At 43.8% G+C, this 26,694-nt stretch overlaps 1 protein-coding gene across 1 annotated transcript; it reads left to right on the forward strand.

The window, feature by feature from the left end:
• Positions 1-1,024: 1,024 nt before the first annotated feature.
• Positions 1,025-26,155, forward strand: pak5 (p21 protein (Cdc42/Rac)-activated kinase 5). Its single transcript, XM_068753502.1, has 12 exons — positions 1,025-1,079; positions 4,644-4,867; positions 6,184-6,228; positions 17,458-18,297; positions 20,621-20,830; positions 20,975-21,116; positions 21,199-21,353; positions 22,014-22,147; positions 24,245-24,371; positions 25,399-25,524; positions 25,597-25,731; positions 26,000-26,155. Exons 1-12 carry the CDS (start codon positions 1,025-1,027, stop codon positions 26,153-26,155), a joined length of 2,349 nt encoding a protein of 782 aa, XP_068609603.1.
• Positions 26,156-26,694: the final 539 nt, after the last annotated feature.

Below are 26,694 nucleotides of genomic sequence, written 5' to 3' on the forward strand. Positions count from 1 at the left end.
GGTTACGGATAAACCGGTTAAGAAAATGAACGGCAAAAAATAGACTTGGTAGGAAAAAATTTAACTTTGTCTTGAAACAAAATACACCATTTTGGCCGACCTTGACAAAGTGTGTCAGGGTCATGCTCTTTGTACAGATGGACAATGTGTGACACAGCTAGGTGCTTCTCTCGATCCGTCCGTCAGGAAAAGTATGTCCAACATCCTCCTCACAGCTTATCACTGCTGGTGTGTGTTCACCCTTAGCACGGGGCCTGTTTCTGGCTGAATGGTCCTTTAGCATTGGCAAACGTACAAACCCTGTCACAGCAGCTGAATGAACCAGCTGCTCGCTTCTCGTTTCTCCTCCTTCACACAGTCTGTCTTCCTCTGTGAAAGGCTTGTGGTCGGGCGCCTGGCGGTGTGGCACTTGACACCAAAGTTGATGTCAACATATGCTGGCATTGGTAGGAAAGGGGTATTAGTGTGTGTGTGTGTGAGATTTTTCTTTAACAAAAGTATCACCCTGTGGACTGTAGGAACACGGAGGACACTTACACCCACCGTTGTTTCTGTGGCACTGTTGCAACACGGGAGGACAGGGAAGGTCAGTTTGGGAAGCGGCTGGTGAAACCCAGTCAGACAAACAATGCCAGTGAAATGGGATGGGTCTGGGCTTAAGCTGTTTGACTATGGGCTGCTGGCGTAGGCGCTTTTTTTTGTGTGCCCTGTGCATCTCTCATCAGGACTTATCAGAGCATGCAGGCAGGGAGAGTCATAGAATCATCAGGCGAGCAGTGGGAGCAGGAGGTCGCTTCGGGCTGCAGAGGGTTCCGGATTTCACCTGATTTGTCAATTTGATAACTTCATAAAGTGTTGTTCTGCCAGGGGATCGTTGAGTCATAACTCAACAATCATGGTTCAGACGAGGGGAATGCTAGTTTATGTTACGTTGACTGAAAACTGAGGTTGGCAATAGATTAATGAGGAGAAGGAGGATTTCAAAACAAAACATCAAATGAGATTCTGACTGTCTTGGGCGCTCATGTTGAATCCACAACACTTTGACTGGTTGAAAGAAACGCTCCATATTTCGCCAGGTAAGAGCAGCACATTCATGAGTTTATGAAGGAGCAACCATGATGACATAACTTCATAATCAGTGATGTAGTTTAAAGTCTTTAAAGCCTTTAAAGTCTGTTTGAAAGACTTAAAGAGACGTTACTGCAAATGATAAAAACCATTGTCTTTAACCAAATGGGTTTACTGCTCTTCAAATACATCCATGGGGAAATGGAGGGTAAAATACATTTCTGTGTAAACAATCTTTGAGTCATTTAAATCATCTGAAGGATCCAGTTCTGTCTGAAAATGTAAATGCAAATGAACCAGAACTGAACAGCAAAACAGGCCGAGAGGCAAAAAAACTCAAACCAAATAAAGCTAAATTCAAAATGAACAAAAACATACCATGTTTCATGTTCTGCAATGCTGCTGGGATCTCCAACTTTTCCCTCCACCTCTATTATCAAATGAAACACAGAACATCATCCCTCCCTCTAATTGTTTATCGGAAGGAAATTATGTCCTTCTCATGTTGCATGTTAAATTATGTATTAAATGTATTTGCATATTTCTGCGTGACTCTGATCTGCATCTCATTGCCAATTTATAATTCCAAATCACAATCTAGGAAATGCAGAATCAAGGTGGTGTTGTGGAAAATGAATGCATCACGCTGCTGCACTTAGGAACCGAAAATACACAGAGTATTTATACAAACACCAAAACACACGCGTGCACACTTTCACTGTGCACGTGCTTGTGCATTTGCGTTAAGGTGTTTTTATACAAAATGGAAAATGCCCGCGGCGTTTCATATGGTGACAGATGGTTTGGAGACAAATCGGCCTGGGCATCAAGATCTCTGCCCTGCGACGAGTTGTCTCTTTATTTATGTTTGTATGTGTTGGTGAGTATTTCTGTGTAAGGGTCTGATAAATCATTTTATGCTTGGCTGAACATCTGTTTTGTGTGTGCTCTGGATTTTTCTTACGCTTTATGCAGAGCCTTTGGACATTTGACATGAAAATGGGCGTAAGGAAGACTGCATTGCTTCGGTAAAGCCCATTTTAACCCGTAGTTTGTTTGAGCAATGATATTTTGCAGCAACAAGTAATGAATCTGAGAGTGAATATTCCTTTAGCATGTTTATTATAAGGTATACATTCGTGCAACAGAATGATATGCTTCAAACTTCAGCTGCTGTTTAATGTTTACCTTGATTAATAGAGTTTTATTTCATAACTGCTGTATATTACCAGGTGTGTTTTCTTATCACACTGACGTTTCACAAACCATTAGCTGGAACCCTCACAAATTGCTTTGCGATCCGCCCATAAATTACAGCTCAAGTGGAGCTCGTGTGGCAGACAAGAGACGTTGAAGCGTTTCCTCTGCGCCTGCATGGAAGCCATTCCCAAAAGGCCTCCGCACTTCAAACACATCTCAATCCCTCCTGTTTCTACTGTTGTCAGAGGGCAGCTGGAGTGTACGCGACTAACACACATGTTGTGTTGTGTCTTTTAACAGTTGAGACAATTAAAGTCCTACTTTGTCTTTAATAATCTAATTTCCAACACGGAGCATCCAGGTCAGTGGGTTCTGTCTCCTCGTGCTTAAAGACCACAGAGCGGCTGAGAGATGGCACCTTGCATAACATGTCAGGACTTCACTTTACGTAAGCCGTACATGCTCCGATAATAGTAATAATAGAGGCAGGGAATATTGGGGCGATTCATGGAGCTTTAAGTGGACGCCTGCCAAAAATAGAAATGCTTGCTGACATGTTGTTATTATTACATCAGAGAATTGTAGTTCACAAAAAAAGTACAAGATAAAGAAGGTTTTAGGCATTTTCTTTGAGCTGGTTATTTAAGAGGAGAGTTTTTAAGTCACGTGTTGCTGTGAATCAGACCATGTGACTGAGTAGGAGAAAGACAATCCTGTGTTTTTATTTTTATTATTATTTTCTGACTGTATGTTCCCATCAGTTTGTGTTAGTATCAAAGCCTCGGATTTGCATGTTTTCATTGCTCATCTTTTAACTTAAAATTACTTAAAAACTTCTAATAATTCTAAGAATTGTTTAAATATACTGAAACGTTCAGGTGACACCTTCAAATAAAGAAATAATAATATATGATGTCATAATTGCCGTATGCATCACTAAAGCCTCAGTTCCCTTCCTCTCTCCATGAGTCTATACATTTTTAATCCTTTTCTCTCTGTTCCCTGTATCCGTTCATCTCTTCCCCAGCAGCTCTTGCTCCATCCCATCCCCCCAAACTTCCTGTCTGTCTCCCAACAATCTCCTGGATCTCTCAATTGCTTCTGTTTGAAGCTACTAATTTGGTCTGTCATTAAAAAAGAATATTCAGAAAGATCTCTGTGATTAAATGTTTTTCTAGTCTTTGTAATGTTGAATTTAGCTATAAACTCATTGGTGACCTTGGTTGCACATCCTCATGATACTGCTGTTATTATACACAATTTACTACGCAGTTCTCTTCACTGTGCAGTAATATCTGGTACAGTTACATATTTCCATTTCCTTTTTACAAACATTTCTAGATATTGAACTATTTCGGCTGAGATCTTTCTCTGTTTTTGCTTGGCTTATGTTTTGGTTTCTTTTTCATTTATATAAAACCTATTTTATGTAAATAAATGACTGGCATAAAAACAAAAACATCTGTGCAAAAGTGACAACAGAAAGGGGCGAGAGAAATTAAGAATGGACGAGGAAGAAGGATAAGTTTGTTTTTCTCGAGGGACAATGCACAATACTCTCCATTCACAGCAACACCAACTTCATGACATTTTGTTCTGATGACTGTGTGTTATGCAGCCACCCAAACCACCAAATCCGCAATGGGAACAGCTTTTAGTAGAGTAACAAAACTACAGGCCTTGTATGATGTTTACTCTGGGTATGGTATCTAAATCACTGGCATGCCATACATGAAAAAAAATAAAAAAATAAAAATAAAATAAAACCACAATCCTTACTTGGCTTAATTTTCTTTCTTCTCATCTCTTCTTCTTTGCTGTTTATGTTACATCACCAAAAGCCGCCTTTCGAGCATGTTTGGACGTTTCTGCTCGTTCTTCTTTTCTTGTTTGTGTCCTCCGGCATTTTGAGGCTGAGTTGAGGATGCAGCAGAGGAGCAGAGCGCAACACAATATAACATACCAGCAAACACAACTGGAACTTAGAGGTCGTCTTTCTGACTTGTATGGGATTTGTCGCCTTGGCAATCAAAGCCTAATTGATTTCTATACTGACTGGCTGGCGGTAATCAGATAAGTGTCAGTTTAGCCTGTCTTTGATTAAATGTGATGCGGTTTGCGTCTGCACATAAATGCAAGTTCCTTTCTACATTTTTCTTTCCACATGGTGTATTACAGTGCACCAACTCCGAGGCTCAGTGTTGCACTGAAGTGATGAGACATAGATGACGAGATGTTGAAAGACGATGTGGCATATTGATTTCAAAGTAAGAGTATTCAGCCAGTAGTCCCTATCATTGGCAATATTTGTGTTTTGCTAACTCAATCATCATGGTATCTGGAATTCTAAGGTTTCCTCTTTGTTTTGCCAGGCTTGCCAGGGATTTCCAGCATGTTCGGGAAGAAGAAGAAACGGCTGGAGATCTCAGCTCCATCTAACTTTGAGCACCGGGTCCATACAGGCTTCGACCCGCGGGAACAAAAGTTCACTGGGCTGCCTCAGCAATGGCAGAGCCTCTTGGCGGACACTGCCAACCGGCCCAAACCCATGGTGGACCCCTCCTACATCACCCCAATCCAGCTGGCACCTATGAAGGTAGAGTGGGAATGGACAGAGTGCATCAAGCTGGGGTCGAATCATTTTCTGTCTTAACACTCCCTTCACCTTTCCTCACTGTACTGTTTCTACAAAACCCCGACTCCCTCTGTCTGTGTGGCCGAGCTGCTGCTTTTCCAGCTTTGCCGTGCCACTCTGTACAACACTATACAGAACATAGATATATCATAGTCATATTATTGTACATTGCATTTTTGTAAACCTGCATTAAGCAATTTTCATATATGAGAGACGAAACCCTTAAATATCTGCCTTGTCATACTAAAAAAAAAGAAGTTGATATTTGGTACTCGCAAAAATGAACATCTGCTCAGCTGAATGCACTTAGGTGTGCAGCAGATACAGGTTTACTGTGGCACCGGTAGCCTAATTTCTCTATCAAACATGGGACAAGTCTAATGACCACGATGCCAAACGCAGGCAACAGATTTATGATGAGTTACATATTCCTGGTGGCCAGAAACAAGACCACCATGGGATGTGTGTGTTATAAATGAGATGCAGATGTTTGGCCTCTCATTGCTAAGGGAATTGCTTAATGCAGCCTAAAGGCGATAGCTTATTTAACGTCTCCATTAGATAAAGCCATCTCAGAAACCCCGATGTTTCTTTTTAATTCACCTTTGTGATTTCTCCTTCTTATGTCCCCCCCCCCCCCCCCCCCTCCCATGACTGTGACTGTGTGTGTCTCCTCTTGTCTCTAAACCTTCTGAGTGTCTCCTTTGATGTGTTGTTGTTCATCAGTTCTTCTCAACATATCACACTGACATGTTTAATCAACTGCAAAGGGGCTGCAGCTAATCATAGTCCTTTATATCCACACCAGAAATGCTCTTTAATATTGCTGCGCACTGCGCACCTTCGTCTGGGTTGTAAGCAGAATATATTTAGCAGAACATATTCTTTCTAGGTTTTCAAGCCCCCCCACCCCCTCTCTTGCATACTGAGGCTTGTATTTGGCCTCATGGCGGTCAATAAGGGCAATGTGTTTTGTCTTCCATTATGCTGTCTGTGGTCCCATTATTCTGCACGCCTGAGCCGCTGCGCCTCAGATTTGAAATCTGGGACCGTTCCTTGTGTGTGTTAAAACACATGCTTTTGTTTACATGATAAAGAACACTTTATAATGCTATTGTGAGCGTTAATCATGAAGCTAACTTGTGTTAGACTCAGAGGTCCCACTGACAGGAACACACACAATGAGACATCCGCTAAGGTCCTGAACAGCAATATGCCACAGGAGATATCTCTGAAGAGGGGGAAACAAGACAATAATTCTCTCGCTCTCTTCACAGATATCTCCCAAGAAAGTCCGGTCATCTGAAACGCCGTTTCCCAAAGTATGACTATCTCTTCCCTTCTTTTTTTTAACCCTCTCTTTTTTTTGGTCACTCGCACAGTCCCAACTTTTGTTGGCCCATCTCTCCTCCGCTGCCTGCTGCCATGCATGCAGGTGGGGTGTTACCAGGAACAGGGAGACACATTGAGAATGACTCTATACATGACAATGACAGAGATCTGCCAAGTCTTCCTCAGGCCTCATCTCCACTCTCCTTTTCCTTCATTGGCATGAGCCTTCCCACAAATGATAACATTTACTGTAGACTCTGTGTAGAGGCATGCTCTCCTCTTCCTCCTCTAGTTGTAGAGACGCCATTGATAACAATGATGATGATGATGGTAAAAAGCGGGTTATAGATGGCAGGGTACTGAGATGTGTTACCCTAACAGCTCTCCTCTCTCCTCTCCATTCCTCTCCTCTCCTCGACAGTCGGGAATAATCTGTTTTTGTCCGAAAGCGTAATCAGCATATCTAGCAAACTATACATATTAGCCTTATAATTTGTTGTTTCCATGGTAACATAGGCTGTAAGGTGAGTCTGAAGGGTTATATTACACATTCGAGTTTCATCAACATATGAACACACCCATAGCACATTCCATAACTTAAGCCATTTCATATTTCACATTTTTTGCTAATTTTATTTTGTAAATGTTTCATAAAAAATGCTTTTTGATTACTCTGAAGGGTAATCACTTCTTACTGGTGAATAACTACATTTAACTATTCATTATTGTTCACCAACCATGATGAGCGGCTGTGCTTTCTAATAGTTTGTTAGAAGCAGTCGCAGGACTGAATGTTGGTCATTATCGCTGGCCTATATATCTAACGTTATAATAAAAACGTGTGTGTGTGTGTGTGTGTGTGTGTGTGAGTGTGTGTGACTCTGACTCCAAAGGTGGGCTGTTATTTATAGTGTCTCATCCACCATCCACTGTAGGTTTACTGTAAGTGTGACAACCCGTGCTTAAATCCTTGGCTCCACCTCCCACTGCTTTTAAAGCTCCTGCAGTCTGACAATTTGTAGTGTGTGTGTTGGTGCATGAGTAAGTACACTCTAATACTTCTGTGCCATTAGTCTTCATTGATACGGTATCGGTGTTGCTACACAGTGATCAGATGCCGTGCTGGTGCGCTGCATGTGTGTTTAGTTACAGCTGGTGGGGGCTGAGTATTATTGATTGCACTCTGACTTTGACACCCTCAAATTGCCAATAGAGCCGAGGAAGTCATTTACCAGGAGTGTGTGTGTATAGACGAGCATCCATACATTCTGTGCGTGTTGGTGCTCGAGCCGGCTAATGCTTTCTCATTGCTCCTATTCTCATGTTTCCAGTATTACATGTCTGAGCTGTTGTAAATCTGAGTTCTGTGACATCTGTGACAGTAAATCAACGAGCGGGAGTAGATTACTCTGGTTGCATTTCTTTATAACTCAGACAGCAACTGTCTTTGCACGCCTTTTGGAGTGCTTTGCATTTTGGGGCTTTTAGATGGAGCAGAGAAAGTTCCAATGAGTTTCACAGAATAATAACATTAATTTCCTACCTAAATAATGATGCAATCTCTGTGCAATGACAGCCAAATGCCAGAAAGAAAGACAGTATAGAAGCAGCCAATTCATTTATGACCAGAATCCACCTGAGCACGAAATAATGAGAAAGAAAATCGATATGAGCAACATTAGTTCGTTTCCACTTGAACCCAAATGCATGCTTCAGTTGATAGTAATTTCAATTCCTTGTATCGATTCCAGGATAATGGAACAGCTCTCAAATAATGGACAGAAAGATGAAATAGCTTATGAGGATTTGAAAGAAAATCCCTTTAAGCTGTTTCCTCTAAATTTTACACTCATTGTAGAGGCGGAACTTTGACACTCACTGACAAGAACCTGCAGGGATGTCAGGAATAATATATGTGCATCATGTTTAAAGGTCAACCAGCTCCCCTGCTAGCTGAAGTTCTCCCCTTCTGATAGCTCAGCTATTCATTTTGCCTTTTGCCAGAAAATACAGCTCTGCCTCTATTCTAAAAATGAAATGAACATGAGAGTAATTTTATCACCTCTTCAGATTGTCCATTTTCATCTTGAATTATGTGTTGCTCCATGCGTATTCCACCAATATGACAGGCAGTAACGAGGAATGGAGAAATGTGGGCTCAATGATTTTGACAGATTTAACACAGCTTAAAATGCTTGCTTGCATTAAGGTGATTTATCCAGCCTGCTTGACAGTTCTGTGAAGATCAGAGAAGAACCCATGAAGGCTGATGTCAGTTAATTTGCTCTTTGAGTCGTGCTGCTTGATCGTTCGCACTACGGGGAGCTGTATGAAGGGAACCTTATGGTGGATGAGGCACGGCCATCACGCTGCTTTTGCTTCAGAAATAACAATAACACACTGTGTAATATCCATTCATTTGCATCGGGCATGTGCATAATTGTTTTTTTTTTACTTTAATAAACTCATTTTCAGATATAATCAATCTGTTATGATGGTCGGTGCATTCTAGGAATTCCTTTAGCTTTACTGTCTCTTCTGCTGTTTCTGAATTCTCACATTTCACTTCTGAAACTGACTGACGACAGCCTCCAGAGTGCCTAAGCCTCTTGTGTTCATCTGTGGGTTACATGCACTGTAGGTAGTGTAGGCGGAGCGCGCTCGCTGGTATTTTAGGGAGCTGAACGTCTCCGCGTCAAACCCATTATAGCTGCACTGAAAACAGCTCCGGCTCACATCAAATTGGAGGAGGAAATAATACACACAAAAATCTACCCAGGATTTTATGCTCTTTTGTGATTTACATTTCAAAATCTTGTTGGTGAAAATAGAACAATCTGAGTCGACCTGAGGGAGAAATCGAAGTTTCTTCTTTTGTTCTTGCAGAAACGTGAGACAGTAAAGTTAGATGGTAAACAACCGTCTATAAGAAAACTCCGACCTCGGAAATAACAATTTTTTGGGGGGATTAAAACAGTCGTTGTGTGACCAACCCCTTAATCTTAGTCGTATCACAGTTTGTGAGCCAGTAATACAAAGACATGAGCTGTCACGCTCTCAAAGGCACGTGGCATGCATGCTGGCACCTGTCAAGCCTTACTGTAAATACCAATGGGCCAGTGATCGCAGGGCATCGCCTCCCACCTTCCTGCTGGTCGGCCGGTGACGGATGAGGAAACTTGATCATTGTGTCTCTGGGTGCAGATGGCAGGACCTCCAGCGGGTCTGGGTCGATGCAGCTGCAACCAGGACAGTGACTTGTTATGGCAGGGGGGGGCAAGGCGCAGCAGAGACCAGGGCCCGGCCCAGCGTGAGAATGGAGGTCCCGCCGGAGATGGGGAAGCTGAGACCACTGAGGCCGGAGCCGGGGCGGGTGGTGGGAGCAGGGAAGCCTGAGGACACGGCGGTGTTTGAATCCCGGGCACAGACGATTGATAAGCAGCTACAGGTGGAGTGTTTGACCGTTTCTGCTCAGCGGAGAATGCATGCAGGCTGTGTGGATGAATCTGTGCAACAGTTCCCAGCTCTCACTGGCAGCATGTCGCAGCACCAGTGAAACACATCGGGTGAACGAGTGAGGGTGTAAATGAGATAAGTAGCTGTTGCACGTGGCATTGACTGTGTTGTTCTCTGCTCAAATTACAAAGAGCAGATGTACCGGTCATATATGTGAACCTACTCCAATTTTTTATTGCATTTTTAACAGTATACTGTAACTTGCCGGGAATTATGACTCTACACAGAGTGCCGCTTGATTTCTTGTGTCTCCAGAGGGAGAGAGAGAGCGATAGAGAGAGGTTTGCGCTCAAAGCAGCTCCATAGCGGGGTTATTTTTGTGGCTTTGCTGAAAGTGGACATATGGAAACAGAGCTCGGAGAGATAGTGTTTCTGCTTTAGCAGGGTCATCCAGTCCTTGCTTCAGGGGCAGATTGGAAGCATGCATCTTTATTGAACTGGGAAGCCGGCTATTATAGCTCTGAAATGCGAGTGCAGGGTTGCTAATTTGAGGAAGCTTTTTATTACAGTGTGTATTAATAAAGTCGGGTGAGCCTGGAGGCAGCAGACTGTCCATACTGAGAATGACAGGTCTGGTGTTTAAATGTGGGGCAGGGCAAACATCTCACGCATGTTTTGATTTATGAATATGTAATAAGACAGTTTCCTATCATGGCATATTTTGCAACTAATGCAAACACAAACATGCAGCTAAACTGACAAATTGCATTTCTCTTCTGGATTATCACGCACTGACATTCAACTTAATAGTGGACAGAAATGCAAGCTGGGTTAGGATGTGATCAATGCCTGCATCATTTCATGATTCATTTTCATTTGATTTGGTAAGCGTCACATTCCCTCTTGAAATGGTCAATGATTGAATTGGTCAAAACAGAAAAGACTTGATGGAACGCGACCCTTCTTAACGCCAGCGTCTGCAGACATTCACATATCGCTTTGATTTAGACCCCGCTCACTCCTTCTTCCTCTCTGCTCCTCCTCGTTTGCTCTTCTGTCACGGCTGCCATTTGCAGTCACACTGCACGAATCATCTCTTACAAGCGTTGGAGGCACCTTCAGCAGAGGGGCGGCGGGGGGGGATTTTTTGCTTTCAACAGGGTGCGCTGTTCTTTGCCAGGGCAGATCAAAATGTCCCGGCTAACAACCGTGCTTCAGTGTGTCAGTGTGGGCGTTCTCACATTGGGAAGGGAATGTTGCCCGGAAAACATGGTTTGAGATGAGTGGTGCTGAAAAATGGTGCAAGTTTGTAATTGATTGGAAGTTCTTTCCCATTTCCTGATGAGAACCATGCAGGGTTACTTTTCAAAAAGCCTCGCACCTTTAATATTTTGTGTTCTTTGGAATGAGCATCCCTTCTTCCAGCCCATTTCACCTTGGACGACAACCTGAAAACGAATGACTGGACCTGCAGTATCCTCGTGTGGCCAGACAGAAAACTACACCTGCTCATTTACAAATCCTCAACTCATTCACTCAGTGTGGTGGGAAAGTCAGCAAAAATCCTTTAATGTTCCAAATTAGAGGGACGTCAGATAGGAAGCAAGAGAAAGATGTGATTATTGGTTAACCCTTTGCGTCCATCTACTTATTGATTTTTGATGCTTACTACAGGAAAATGTTTTCACACTGCAGACTGCAGGGAGAGTCTAGTAATTAGCTGTCATGTTTGCGACACTAACATTGTGATTTTGACTATTTCAAATATAAAATACTGCAAGAAAGAAGAAAGCGCACGAGGGGGAAAATAGGCAAGCGGTGTAAGGAGTGAGGAAAGGAGGACGTGTTGAATGAGGATGGTGGAGACTTGATGTAGGAGTCTCTAACTGGCTGGCAGGACTCAGATTAATGAGGGCTGCTGTGTCATTAATTTATGGCGGGCAGCTGTCTGTTTATCGGACTCAGAGTTGACAAGAAGGTAACTGAGGGACATCTAATTGATCTCATCCTCTTCCCTCTCTTCCTATCGATCGGAAAGTTCTCCTGGCGGGGATAAACTGACTTGGGAACTCTTTGAGAGGGAAGACCACAGTCAAAACCATTTAGATTAAAAAAAAACTGATCACACCAGCAACGTTGAAGTGTTATTATATTTGCTGGACTTTTCTTCTGGTGATTTTCCTGAATCAGCCTGAAGGGATTGAAGAAGAACAAAAAGTGTCTTGAAGCTTTACCGTGCTACGATGCTTAAGGCCTGGGATTTGGTCCCACTGTATTTTTGTATTTCATTATGCAGCCTCTCCTCGGCATGTTGAGATGATGTTTATTACTGTATAACGAAAATTCAGCGGGGTCGCCTCAGGAAACAAGTCAGCTCAGCCTATTAATGATGGGAACATTCCCAAATCCACTCCTTGAATAATCCTGTCCAGGTTTGCTGAGGCATCGTCTGCAGTGCCATTAATAATCAGTGAAAGCCTCTCAGAAGTAGTACAGGTGGGCCTACCTGTCAGCCTGGATCCTGATCTGAAGTCACATTTGACTTGGTTTTAAGGTCAGAATTAGTCATTCTAATTAACAACCAGCTGCTGTTACCAGAAGCCTCGCTGTACTCTGTCCCTTCATCAGTAAAATTAGCATCATCATTTTAATTCATGTCATTCCGTTGCATGGGAATAAACTGATAAATCTGAAGTACTACTTAAAACCAGCAGAGGGCAGCGCAGATCAAGACGTAAACAAAACACGACTGACGAAACAATTTGACTTTATTTTAAACTAAATATTGATTTAGTTGTTTTTAATGCAAATACATTTATGCTTGTAGAACAGACACATCTGCTGTTCTGATCAAATAATAAAATAATTATTTTTTTTTAACTTTCAAAAAGTTTTTCTGTTGTGGCAACAAGAAAATCCAGAATTATTTAGTTCTGGTGTTATTTTTTAAATATTTAAGGCGAGATACTACTTTGATATGTGGCTTGACTCTTCCGTGTGCTATGTGTTATTTTTATTATGGGATGACATAATATTCATTAACAAATGACTTAATTTAATATACAACCTATCTATTATATTAAATGTGTGTTGATGGTTTTATGTTCACAATGATAAGCATGCATCTTTATTCTACATTACTAATGTTGGGCCTCATATTTTAACCAACGTAGATTCTTAAATGTAGAATCAGATTTAGTGGAGCATACAGTCGAGCGCTGCCAAATTGCTGCTGTTACCTCTTCGTTCCGGCAGAGGGAGGTAGAGATTAAGAACTCAGTCTTGCTGTTTACCTGAATGTGAGAGTTGATCTATTTAAATCCGTTTGTGTTTGCTGCTGTTAAAGATGCAGCACAGAGGGGGCTGAAACAGAACAAGCAGCAACAACCTGAGTTAGTTGTGATAACGGAAGCATATCGTATTATCTTCAGGCTGTATGTATCAGTGGCTTCAGCTGATCATTTGCTCATCGGCGCTGCGTATTATTGTCCATAAATGGGAAGTCATGGGAGAGTTTTCTGTGGTCGCTTTGTTTGCTGCCACAAGGCAGTTATCTCTCGCAGACGGCCTTGAATAGGGGAACTGTTCCCCGAGTTGGTCAGGGATGCAGAGCGACAGCAGTCGTGGGAAAAAGTGTGTGCTGACCACGTCTGAGTGTAAATACCCCTGTGTCAGGGGGGGATTCACAGAGAGGCACGATGGTGCCTGGGATTTCATGCAAAAGGAGGGAGGGAGAGAGATGTGATGATGATGAGGAGGAGGAAGATGGATATGTTTGCAGTACTAAGACATGTAAAATAATACATTACACCATGCAAGCATGCAAACAATGTTTCTCCAGTATCTGGTTATGTCCTCGTGGGCGTGTTGAGTAGGCCATGTTGCTGCAGGGTGTAGTAGGTGATGAGATTTCACGTGTGACTAAAGACTAAAGACTAAAGATAGGAGGAGTTACACGTCTGCCTCTGTTGTTGAGCGTCACGGGACCCGTAATGAGCGGTTTTCTTTTGAAGGGCTCAATCAGGTGAATTGATTCAACAGATGTGAGTGCTGGTGTGGAGACGTTAAACCAGACGGCCTGGTGGTGGCGTACCAGAGCCGCTCCTCCTCTTCCTCCTCTTCCTCCGGCTGTCCCGGGACCTTTCTGACTGGCGAAGCGCGGCCTCCAAACCAGGGTTATAGCGAGGAGTCACAGGAAGGGCAAGCTCATTAATGATCTCTCCCTCTTCCTCCCTCCTTTTTCTGATCACACCCCCCACTTCATTACCAGCAAGGTTAATCCCCCCCTTATCTCCCAATGAGCCTCATTTTTCATGGCTCCCTGTCCATGACACTCCCTTCTCCACCCTTTCCTCTTCCTTCACAGCTGCTCCTTCCTCTCTTCTCCCGCTCTCCTCTTGATACTTTTGCATCTTTCCTCCTAGTCCCCCCCCCCTGTCCTCCCATAAATGCTCTTTATTTCCTCTTTTCTTTTCACCATCCATCACCTCTTCTTTCCTCTCCTCTTCCCTGCGCTTACCTTGAACAGGCTGTAGTGAGCGGAGAGTAGATCTATTACAGCTTATCACTAAAGGACAGGCCAAAGCCGTGCGCCGGTGAAATATGGCTGCTGTCACAGCCGCCGCCGAACACGACCTGCGTGGAGAGCTCGTAGAGCTGTTAGGATGGGGGTAGAGAAGGGGGGGGGGGGGAGGCATGAAAGCCAGTATCAGCCCCCTAATTCAAATTAATGGAAAGATTTTCAGCCTTGATGCTGCTGACCGCTTGACAGTGATTCGGCACACAATTAACCTTGTCTCCCTTTCCTCTTTCCGCTTTCGTCACCTCCTCGGTTTCATTTGTGGCCTTGTTTTCTCCGACCCCCCCCCCCCCCATCCCTCGTGCCTGTCACGCTCCCTGACACGGCCTTATTGATTATGAAACAAATGGCGATGGTGATGCTTTATTAGATAACTGCCGCTCCCTGCTGTCGTGCGGCAATTGAATTAGCTCTGACTCACTGGAATCCATATCATTTAACGTGATGTGAATTATTATGCCTCATTTTAGCTTGTGCTCAAAGCACATTTGCACATTTGCAAATTGACAGAGCAGTGAGAACACAATGCGAGGGCGATTGTCACGACAAAACGGGCCGTCGTAACTGTTGTTGCGTCGCGTGCATCGATATGAAGTGCAGAGTGTATCAAATGTTCTCTTCTCTGATGTCAGTCCAGCCCAGCTCCGTGTGCTGCAACATCTGTCTAAAGCACGATAGATTTCTGCTTGCCGACCTGTTTAAAACGGCGTCTGCCCTTCAGCCTCTGCCTCTCAGCTATAGGCTTTACCCGCTGCTTTAAAAGGTCACTTCACCTGGGGTTCCAGGTCATGGCTCCAAACAGCCTATATAGCTCTAAAAACAGAGGAGAGCAGCTGGATGGGGAAGGTGTGCAAAGTGAAAAAAAATACCGTTGAGAGGAGACAAATTCAACCTTAGTAATAGCTTGTACAGGAGCTTTCATTTTAGCCTGCATGCGACTGCTGCATTCGACTCTTTAGGAAGAAGACTTTTAGATCAAATCAGAATTTAAAAAGCACGTGTAGGATAGTTACGCAGATGAAATGAGGAACACACACAAAAAAACAGCGTTATTCAAGCCACAGGATTTATGTGAATTAGCACAGACCTTTTCTATTTAGCTTGTGGTTAGTTTCTAATATTCTTTGCTTTGCTCAACTCAACTTCCATTTTTTAAATTCAAAGTGTTACCAATGAGGAACTTTTTAAAAACTCCCACTTGGTGTAAAGAATTCAGCAAAAGCAGCACCAGCATTCAAATCAAAACCAACTAACTCTAATAGAATTAAAGGGGACTTCTCCTACCATCAAAATGCTTAGTAAAGGGCGCACCCCGCCTCACACCTGAGCTGATGTCAAGTCCAAAATTAACAACCCAGACAAAATATATTTGGGGATAAAACTCAGAGAAATAGTTAAAAGGAAATAATCAACTGTTAATAATAATAGTGTATACCACCTTTGGTAACAATAGTAGCCTCGTCAGTCCTATCAGATTCAGGAAGTGTGTTTGCAGTGTCAGTGCACAGGTAGCTAGAGGAAGGAGTCGAGACGTATCGCTGTGTCAGCACTATGTTGCAGAGGCTTGATGGTTATCACAGCTTTCATGGCTGCATGACATGGACAGACGACAGCAACGACAGCAACGACAGCAACGGAAGTCGTCTGACTGACAGCGTGGCGTGAGCGCCGCTGAAGGTCGTCAGATCTGTTGACTTGCTGAAGTGACACTGTCGGGTTTAAAGCCAGGTTCAGCATGCAAAGGTGGAAAAGTCGACTCTAGCAAAGTTAGCATCGCAGACCACACACAGCACTCTGCAGTGTTTAAATAATGCTTCACGTTGTGGTGGGCGTGCACGGTGCAAAGTCATGGCAGGCCCAGTGGGAATTAAACTGCTGTCAAGACAACACATTTATTTATAGGGAATGTCATTTTAAGAATTTTGGAGGGTCTTTAACAGGCTGATGAAAGCCTTATGATTTAGCATGAGGATGTGGACAGGGAACTGAGATCTGGCCGAGACCATCAAAACATCAAGGTATTAGTACTACGTTTCTAAAGTATGTGTTTGTATAATAGTCAGTTTGTGTAGGTGAAAGCAAAGAGAGTAATGGAAGGTGCAGACTGTAGATTGTGCAAAATATAAAAACATGATGGATTTGGGGAGTTGAGGCACTTTGAGGATGTAACGCCGCGAGTTAGATGGAAGAAAAAGGCAATTTAGGAGATTTGTTTTATCGGCAAAAACATACTCTGAAAGATTACGAGTTAGAAAGTCAAAAAAATCCCTTCATCTCTGGAGTCACACAAATGTGCATCCTGTTCGATTGCAGCCTTTCCCGTGTTATATAAATGGTAGAGGGATAGGCAAATACATGCCGTGTATGCATGCTAGCTTTTGTCATCACTCTCATGATTGTCAGCGGTGATCCTCAGAGTACACACACACACACAAACCACCGAAACACCAAGCAGCACAAGCACAAGCATCATGCGCAGGGTAGAGTGCTGCTGTAGCATCAGTTCCCCGTGAGTCACGACACATCCGTGTAAAGGGCTTAACACGAGGTAGGCGGGGATAAGCAGCACCCCTGACGTTTAAGCTGCTTTTACTTTTGCAGCAGATGTGAGTATCTCTATTCAGTCTCCCTCTCTCCTCCTCATGCTATTCGTCCGTGTGTGCGACTGCATGCTTGTGCGTTCATGCACCTCACGAGCGCTAAATCCAACATCACGACTATTAATGTATTCTGATCGGCCCACTGAAAACCAGCTAATCCTTTGCAAAGGAAATGAGGTTCCTTTCCCTTTTAGCAGCTGAGATATCCCACCTATTTTTCTCCATGTTTTTTCTCGCTGCATCCAACTCACACCCACTCACGGTTGTGAAATCTGATGCCTCCCTAATTTACTAATTTATTTATTATCCCCATTTATCGCAAGTATTGATTAAGGTGATACTTGTCACAAAGCCCTGATATGCATGAATCTAAATGCCTGCCTGAAAACACATGTTTTCTTATTTTTTTTTTTTAAACTGAAGTTGAATTTAAAGGAATTTAAATTCATCTCATTTTCAACCAGGAATGATTAAACTGACATTGAATGTACTGCAACCCAGGCTGTCAGAGTCTCAAGCATCATTCTCTAACTCACACAGCTTCTCCTCTACGTTCAGAGTAAATACATTTGTTCTTCTTATAGACCATTGTTCGAGGCAACCGGCCACCCAAAGATGCATCCATCAACGGCCTGCTGGAGGACTTTGACAACATCTCGGTCACGCGCTCCAACTCTCTGCGTAAAGAGAGCCCACCAGGCCCCCACCAGGCGGGAAGCAGCTCTAAACCCTCCAGCAGTGGTCATCTCAACACCCCTGAGGAGAATGGGTTCAATCATTACTACTCTCGCTACTCCTGTGACCTCGACACGGCCAGTAGGGACTTCTCCGTTGACCCCAGCAGGGCAGGCCTCTCCATAGACGGAGACTGGACAGTCGGACGGCACTATCGGTTCACCAAGCAGAATGGTCACTCGCACCCCATACGCAGCCACTTCTACCCAGATGCAATGCCCCAAAGGTCAGACTATGGAAAGCTTCCCCCAGACTACCACGCCTACCTGGAGAGCAAAGGGCGCTCGGCGGACGAGGTGGCCTCCACGGTGGGGAGTGGGGTTGGCTCCAGTGGCTACTATCGGGCCTCCGTGGGTGGCTCGTCCAGTCAGGATTACAGGGATACTTCAGTAGGTACACCATCTCGTGCCTCGCTACACAGTGAGCAGATCAATTACCCAGACAGTGAGTGGAGCTACGGTGGCCTGCGGGACGAATACGACAAGCGACCCAAGAGTTCATATGTGACACAGACCAGCCCTACGCCGGCCATAAGGCAGCGGTCTCGGTCGGGGTCTGGGTTGCAGGAGCCAAACATCCCCTATGCAGCCGGCGGGGCTTTCAAGAACCTTCCACAGGCCCACCCGTACAGCTCCTACACCTACCCTCGCCTCTCAGAGACCCTTGCAAACACACAGACGATGGCCAAGGTAAGACACCAGTTTAAAAAAAAATTATGAATCTTACTATTCATTTCTGGAAGACTATGAAGTAAATCGAGCCTTACATGTTTTATTTCTGACCTTCCTGAAAATGAAGAAGTGCATAAAGGTGGTCGAGGTTAAATTACCTATTAAGCTGTATTATGATACTGTAAATCATCTTAAAGTCATATTTTATCAACATTTTTATATTTGTATTATGTACAAAATATACAAAAACATCAAATTAAGGTGTTATTTTTTTAAAAAAAAAAATTTGGTTGAATACAATACAACACAAAATGCGCACAATAATTATTGACCACACGTGTCATTGCCAGACATACCAGTGCGGTCGTAAAGTCGATTTGCAGGAGAAAGTTTTAGCTTCTGATTTCTGGATGGCCAAACAGAATGATTACAGACTGTTATCACAACTGCCCAGCAACACGACTTTATAATGATGTTACATTTGCACCTGAAATCTAAGTGTTTTGCCGTTCAGAGAGCGTGATGCAGCCGCCGACGTGCTCCGATGGAGACTGATAACTCACTTTATTCTGCTCTGAGAAATCACATACAGCAGCAAATAAGCCCTCAACCCGCTATTGTTAAACAGAACCACATGTTTCCGGTATAAATTACGTGGGATGATTCTTTCATATCAGCCTTATGATAAACACCTGCAAGGGTTAAAGATGCCTGTAGTCAAAGGAAGATTTGGTCTATGGAGTGCTTTTCATTCTCTGAAGGTCTCCGTGTGCCGTTATGACTATAGCGGTGCAGAGCTCTGCGCCAGTCCGGTTACTGAGAGGGAAACTGGGTTTGCTGATGTAGATCCCAGGGTGCCTTGATGAAAAACCATTTAACCTGCATGCTTCAGTAAATAGCCACCCAGGGAAAAAAAAAACCCCAGCAGAATGCAAGTGTAGCAGGATTGGAAGCGCTGCAGGAGAAGGTCATTTTTTTTCTTATATATTGTTCATTATTACCACTTTCTGAGTCTTTGTGGATGTTTATTTCCTCTCCTGGAAATATAATGCAAATAAAATGTAGAGTCAACAGAGGTTTTATATTAGCTAAAACGCCAAAATATATTAACTGGTGTTTCCTTATTTTTTTAAAAAAAAGTCAAATTAAATATAAACCATGATAGAGAGCTGACTAAAGAATAAATGCATCTTAATTTGCCTTGTGATGCATCTTGCTGCAGTGTTCAGAAAAAAGACAACGAAAACAAGGAGTCATCCGGCGGCTTAAGAGTCACTATTCTTCTCGGTTTACGGCCCCTGTAACAAACCCGTCTTCTCTCTCTCCTCTCGCTCACCACCTTTTCTTCTCTTTCCCTCATGCAGCCCACTCGCAGCGCTGGAGTAAATCCTTCTTTTTTGCTGCTTATGTTGAGCTGATGGGGGTGTAATAGTAGACTTGGACACACACAAGGGCGCAGACACACACATCCCCCTCTCTCTCTCTCTCTCTCTCTCTCTTTCTTCCTTTCCCTCTCTTGCTGGTTTGTGCTGCAGCCCTCAGTGACAAATTGATGTTGCGGCACTTTCCCTTTCTGCAGCCTTAGCATAAAACTGGCCGAACGGTGTTCCACCACAGAATTCAATTTCACAGTTGAGTTAGGTTGTTGATTACCCTGCCAAACTCAGATTAATGCGCGTTTAACCAACATGGATCAGGAGACCCTTGGCTGACAGCCAGCCTAGCAGTGCTGGCCAACGATAGGGGGGCATGAGACTGGGCCGTCCTGGCAGCACCCCCCCCCCCCCCCCACACACACACACATAGACACACACAGACACACACCTGTCTGAAAGTGATTGATTAAAAGAGTCCACACCATGTAATTATACACCTTCCCAACACATCAGGGCTCCTCCTGCTCTTTCTATTCACACGTGTGGGTGTGTGTGGGTGTGTGTGTGGGTGTGTCTGTGTGTGTTTAAATGAAGAAGAGTGTTAGGCACAGAGAGAGACAAATAAAAGGAAAGAGAAAGAGAGGGAGTTTTTTATATTAAATGGTAAAATGGTAAATGGACCTCACTTTCTACACGGTTGCGGTGCCCAAAGCGTTTTACAATTCGGCCTCACATTCACCCATTCACACACCCATTCACACACTCATTCACACACTCCGGACACATTTGCTGTTTAGTGTCTTTAACCACGCCGCCCTCTGGACTAAATATCTCCTGTTACATCTCTTAGGTCTAACGTACCTGCATGCCTGCAGGTAGAGCTGCTCGTGTCACATGCATTAACCACCTCAGTAACAGGAACATACAATAACGCAAAACCATAACCCTCATCCCGTCTTCTCCAGGGCGACTACGAGCGTCCGCTACGTGACTGCAGTCTCCAGGTTGCAGGTGGTGACACCTACCCCCGAGGGCCTCTGAAGCAACTCCAGGGCCTCACCAAGCCACCTGGCTACCCCCCAGTACACCTGCCCTATCCTCCTCTCTTTCACCATTATAAACCTTCACCCTACCACCATCCTCCCTCCCAGCCCAGCCCACCATACACCCCTCAGGTACAGTGCATATAAGGAGACGTGATGACGCAGCAGATTATATGAGAATATATTTAATGCATTTTATAATGGCTTCAGTGTGTTGCTTTGTCAGCCTCTTTTCGTTTCTCATTTAGTGTGTGTGTTTTTTTTTTCCAAACACAGGGGGCCTACTCACAGCCTTCATCACCTTACATCCCACCGGGAGCCTACCCGCCTCCATCGTGGGGGTCCAGCTCTGACACTCAGCCCTCCAGAGTCTCCCATGAGCAGTTCAGAGCCGCACTTCAGCTCGTGGTCAACCCAGGCGAGAAACAGTGAACAGTGGCGCTGAACGCAGACCGTCTTTTCTGCCTCTGACTTGAGCTTTGGGTTGTGCTTGCCTGCAGGAGACCCTCGGGAGTACCTGGAAAGCTTTATTAAAATTGGCGAGGGCTCCACGGGCATCGTTTGCATCGCCAGTGAGAAGCACAGCGGCAAGCAGGTGGCTGTGAAGAAGATGGACCTCAGGAAACAGCAGCGGAGAGAGCTGCTTTTTAATGAGGTCAGGTTCAGTTTGCATTGACATTGATGAAAGCAGGGGACGGGATCAATAGGACTAATCCATTCTGTCCCAATCTTCCTGAGTTCTGAGCTGTGCTCTGATGGAGGATTTCCCACACTCCCCCCCCCCCCCATTTTACTTCAGCAGAGTTTTGTCTTTGCACAAGAAACACCCATGTGTTCACTGTTTGCTTCATATTGAAACTGAATTCTATCCTTTTGAGACAAACTTCATGTTTAGCAGGAAAATGTCAACTGTGTAAAATGGAAAAGCACCGATTTCTTTCATCAATGTTGCACTGGCTCTATTTTGGGTCCGTGTGTGTTTGTGTGTTTAATGAGAGCAAAGATGGAAGAGGATGAACATACACACACACACACACACACACACACACACGTGTATACATACAGCACATGCATGCATGAGCACAGATGTGGGTGTTCAGCTGGTTTTAATTTACTTTGCTTATTTCCAATTAATTCTTGAATGTAACCCTTTTAGAGTAAAGCCTGCAGAACATGTTTCCTATTCGAGAAAATGAAAATATAATTCAGATCAAATGAATAATATAGACAGCAGATGATTTCATTCTAACATATTTAACACAGAAATTGAACAACTAATTCTAAAATGAATCCGTCGTCTTCTCGCTGTCTTTAGGTGGTGATCATGAGGGACTACCATCACGAGAATGTGGTTGACATGTACAACAGCTACCTGGTGGGAGACGAACTGTGGGTTGTCATGGAGTTTCTCGAAGGCGGGGCACTCACCGACATTGTGACTCACACCAGGTAACCTTTGCCACACACAGAAATACAATGTAAATATCATCTTTCATCTTGGATCAGTTAATATTCTCTTGACTGTCTGCTATAACCTCGCAGCTATATCTTATTTATCGATTCATAATCCCAATAATCACTTTCCCTATTTTTTCTGGATTACATTTATAATGATCTATCTTTGCACAGTTTATTTTATCTAATCTACTAATAATCTAATATCTAATTCAACTAAGAAAATCAGTCAACTTAATTCTATACTATGTTATATTATTTATTTATTTTTCCTGGTGGGAGGGGGATGGGGAGACCCCACTAAGTCACCCCACTAAGAACTGGCTGACTTTACCTGAGAAGCTCACTGTGCTGTGCTAGCTGGGCTGATTTGCATACCAGAAACTTGAAGAAGGTGGAATATTCCACAAGACACAAGCCAGCAGCTGGACTGTAATCCACTCCAGCGATTGATAGTTTCAGGATCGTTGTTCCCCAACTTTTCCTAATCAATTCTCTGTTGTTGAGTCGTGTTTCCACTCGGCCGCCTCATTGTTTGAGGCTTACTTTGTGCTTGGTGCTTAATTACAGTCATTTGCATGGAGTGTCAGCATTAGCGCTGCAGTGTCAGATGCTAATAACACACTTTGGTGACGCCGCTACACTGCAGTATTTTGAACAGTCTCCCACACAGATGTTTGCCTTGTTTGTGTGTTTAGAATGGGTGTTGGAAAGTTTCAGGATGCTCACCAGTCCTTCACAAGCGATAATTGAAATCTTAGAAAAAGGAGAAGGAGAATGCGGTCGAATATAATTTTCTCTTTCAACTGTTCTCCTTTTCTTTTTTATTATTTTCTTTGAATATTTTCTGCAAACGTGTTTTTTTTTTTTTTTATTATTATTTTACAGGACAAGTGAAAACTTTGTGCTATTGTTGTAAAAAAAAAAAAACCCCGCCTGTCTCGTGTTGCACACATCTCATTGGGTCGCCGGCTTATTTGCAGCAAACACACAATGGGATACATGAATATACACACATCTAACACACACAGGTGGGTGAGCAAAGGCACAAACAGACGTGCTCAGTCCTGAAGTCGGATTTCATTTACGCCTCAGTTTGCAAATGAGATGCTGTTAACAGGATTTTTATTCAGTGTAAGTACAGAGGTGTGTGTGTGCTAGTTAGTGTGGATGAAAGATGTGCATGTTTGTGTGTCTGCAGATGAGCGTGTAATTTTCCTCCCCTTGGCAACCTTAACAGGTTCATTAAAATTTATTTTCTCTTTGCATTTGAAACAATTTTCTATTCCAATGATTCCGTTTTCTGTTTAATTGTTTGTGTGCGCGTGTGTACGTGTGTGTGTGTGTGTTTGAAAGAGGTGAATTATTTTTTGCATGTCTCCATTCTCTTTGAGTTATCCAGTTTTCAGTTTTCCATTAGCAGAAAGCTCATTTGTCTCTTATTATTATAAATGCATACATGTGTGACAGTAAAATCTGCTTTAGTGTGTGTCCTGAGGGTTGTTTGTCATATTGCACATTACATGATAGATAGATAGATAGATAGATATTCCTGTTCTACACTTTTTCATCCTCTCTTTCTGTACACTCCGGCCCGCCCAGCTGGGGTCTAGATGCTAATGTTCAGTGGAGCCGTGAGGTTCCGTGTGAACTCAGTCGGACACAGTGCATCCCTCCATCGCGTCTCTTCCATATGGGACCCTCCTGGCTGCTCTGCACTCCACAGCTCCAGCTGCTGCAGGCAACAAGGGGATATTTCTGTGTTCAGCTGTAATCTTTTTAGAACAAATGCGGAATCTGATTGCATAGCTGTGTGAGTCGTGAGTGGGCTGCAGCAGGCTTTAAATGAGTGGCGCATAGGACAGCATCCACATGAATATAAGGTGCAGCATCGCATTGCAAATACCCAACGTGTTTCCCGTATTGTCGAGTTTGAAAGGCAGGGAAAGTTACAAAACACAGAATCTTATTTATTCATCTTCTTCCACTTATTTTGAGCATTTCTGGACAATGTCAAATCAAATAAAAAAAAGAATTTGTGCTGCTGTTTTACGAGTTTGTGTGTGTGTGTGTGTGTGTGTGTCCTCACAGGATGAACGAGGAGCAGATTGCCACAGTGTGTTTGTCGGTTCTGAGGGCTCTGTGTTACCTGCACACACAGGGCGTCATTCATCGGGACATAAAGAGCGATTCTATCCTCCTGACCAGTGATGGCAGGGTAAGTGAGGAGGCGCCTGTCTGTGGACGGTGTGTGTTTAGATATTATTCATTCACACGCCTCCCTTTGGGATGTTATTACCGCCACCATGGAGATTATGTTTGGCCGGTGTCTGTCTGTCTGTCTGTCTGTTAGCAGCTCAAAACTGAAAATGTTATGGACGGATCTTGATGGAAATTATCAGGAGATTTTGGTTATCCTGTAAAGTACCATTAACTTATGCTTTGGCCCACATTTGTTCATTTAAAATTAGAGATAAAGATTCCTAACAAGCTGAGTCAATTCCACATCGGAGCGATCTTTAATATCTGAGGAAACAGATCCAGTTGGGGTTAATTTTTCACAGCAAAACAATGTAGTTTTTGGTCCCTTTCAATAATGTCTCTCTCATTACCTCCGCAAAGGAGGTTCTGTATTTTGCTAGCCTTTACCAAGACGCTCTGGAATCAGTAGTGGACAAATGGATTTGTTGTATCTCTAAAAGCTACGGATCTCGATCCAGAAGAAACCGCCATCACTGAAAGTGTGCTTTTTGTGAATAACTTATAAACTGATAATTGCTAAAGGTTTCTTTTCATGGTTAATACATCTAAAAAAAATATAGATAAAATAAAGGTAGAACAACAGTTTTTGGTGAAAATCACAATATATGGGGACTGAGGTGCTGACGGAGGTCTGTGCTCTCCCTTTAAAGTCCTACTCCAGGTATCAATAGCTAATGCTTCAAACATGCTGCCTCTCACACACTCAGTGACCTTCCCACTTGTGAATGCAAAAAAACTAATCAGTATCACTTAGCACTTGTGCCCCAGTAATAAAGCCCCCAACTAATGCCTCCTAATGTGCTGATAAGATGCAATTAATCACAGGATAATTAATCCCAAAGCAGGAGACTAGTGTCTTCTGTGAAAGCTTTCATTACACTGAGGTTCTAACTAATGTGGACTCTACTTCGTGTTCACACACCTTCGTGATTGGGAGCAGAGCCTGAATGCAGCACGGTGCTTGTGTGTGTGTGTGTTTGCAGATCAAGCTATCAGACTTTGGTTTTTGTGCCCAAGTTTCTAAAGAGGTACCCAAGAGGAAATCCTTGGTAGGCACGCCTTACTGGATGGCACCAGAGGTCATCTCGAGACTACCTTATGGCACTGAGGTGAGGGGGGGGGGGTTACAGCACCAACTTGCATTGATAGCAGAAGCAATACGTATATCCGTGTGTGTCCAGGTGGACGTCTGGTCTTTAGGCATCATGGTGATCGAGATGGTGGATGGAGAGCCCCCTTACTTTAACGAACCTCCTCTGCAGGCCATGAGGAGGATACGAGACAACCTGCCACCAAAGCTAAAGGAGTCACACAAGGTATGAAATGAATCAATGCAGGTTTTTCTCAGATAGGAAACACAGAGGAAGGAATCTCCAAAGCACAGCAAAAGCAATTTGGGCTTTTGCTGTGCTAAGATTGTGGAACTAGATATAAATCAAAGGGATCAGAAGTCATTTCTGTCCACCCTTGGTAGTCTGTGGAAAGCGTGAACTTGAAAGATGTTTCATCTGTCATCCGAGAGGCTTCTTCAGATCTGCTCAGCAAAGATGACAAGAATGTATAAGTGCTTCTTTACATCCTCAGGTTTCCTCTGTGCTGAGGTCCTTCCTGGATCTGATGCTGGTGAGGGAGCCGTCACAGCGAGCCACAGCCCAGGAACTCCTCCAGCACCCCTTCCTCAAGATGTCCGGACCCTTTTCCTGCATAATCCCCCTCATGAGACATTATCGCCACCGCTGAACTGCTGGCACAGAAACCTGCCCTTCTATACACTAAAAACACACCCTTACACACACACACACACACACACACACACACACACCACCAGGGTGACACTGCCCTCACCCAGCCAAAACATTCCACCGCCCGGTGGCTTGCCAGTAACACTCACACCTGTGACCGTGAAGTAGATTAGCTCAAGGAATATCTAAGAAATAGATTTAAAAAAAAACACACACACACACCACAGAAAAGAAGAAAAAAGCATTTTTGAAAACATGAGCCGGTGTAGTAGAGTGTACTGTGCAAGAGGAAGTCACTAGAAACCCAGTAGAAACGTGGAACCCTGCAGTCTTCTCTCTTCCTAGACTGAGTTGTCAGCTCATCGTAGAGTTGTTGTAGCCATCAGCAAGAGCTCCGGAGCCGGAGGCACCCTGGGGCATCAGGGCAAGAGCAGCAGAGGGCAGAACAATCATCTGCAGGGATGTGTCCGACTGGCTGAAGGACGGGCCGCTGCCTGGCTGGTTAAACAGAGACGGACTCGCTCGCGTCTCTGTTCT

The sequence above is a fragment of the Brachionichthys hirsutus genome, chromosome 20, assembly GCF_040956055.1.
Source record: "Brachionichthys hirsutus isolate HB-005 chromosome 20, CSIRO-AGI_Bhir_v1, whole genome shotgun sequence".
In the NCBI taxonomy this organism is placed as follows: domain Eukaryota; kingdom Metazoa; phylum Chordata; class Actinopteri; order Lophiiformes; family Brachionichthyidae; genus Brachionichthys; species Brachionichthys hirsutus.

Bases quoted from the DNA above. Each gene is read 5' to 3' on its own strand.
- pak5 (XM_068753502.1), top strand. From the start codon at position 1,025: ATGTTGAATCCACAACACTTTGACTGGTTGAAAGAAACGCTCCATATT. The intron at 22,148-24,244 runs GTAACCTTTGCC...GTGTCCTCACAG, and splicing joins GACATTGTGACTCACACCAG to GATGAACGAGGAGCAGATTG. The intron at 24,372-25,398 runs GTAAGTGAGGAG...GTGTGTTTGCAG, and splicing joins TCCTGACCAGTGATGGCAGG to ATCAAGCTATCAGACTTTGG.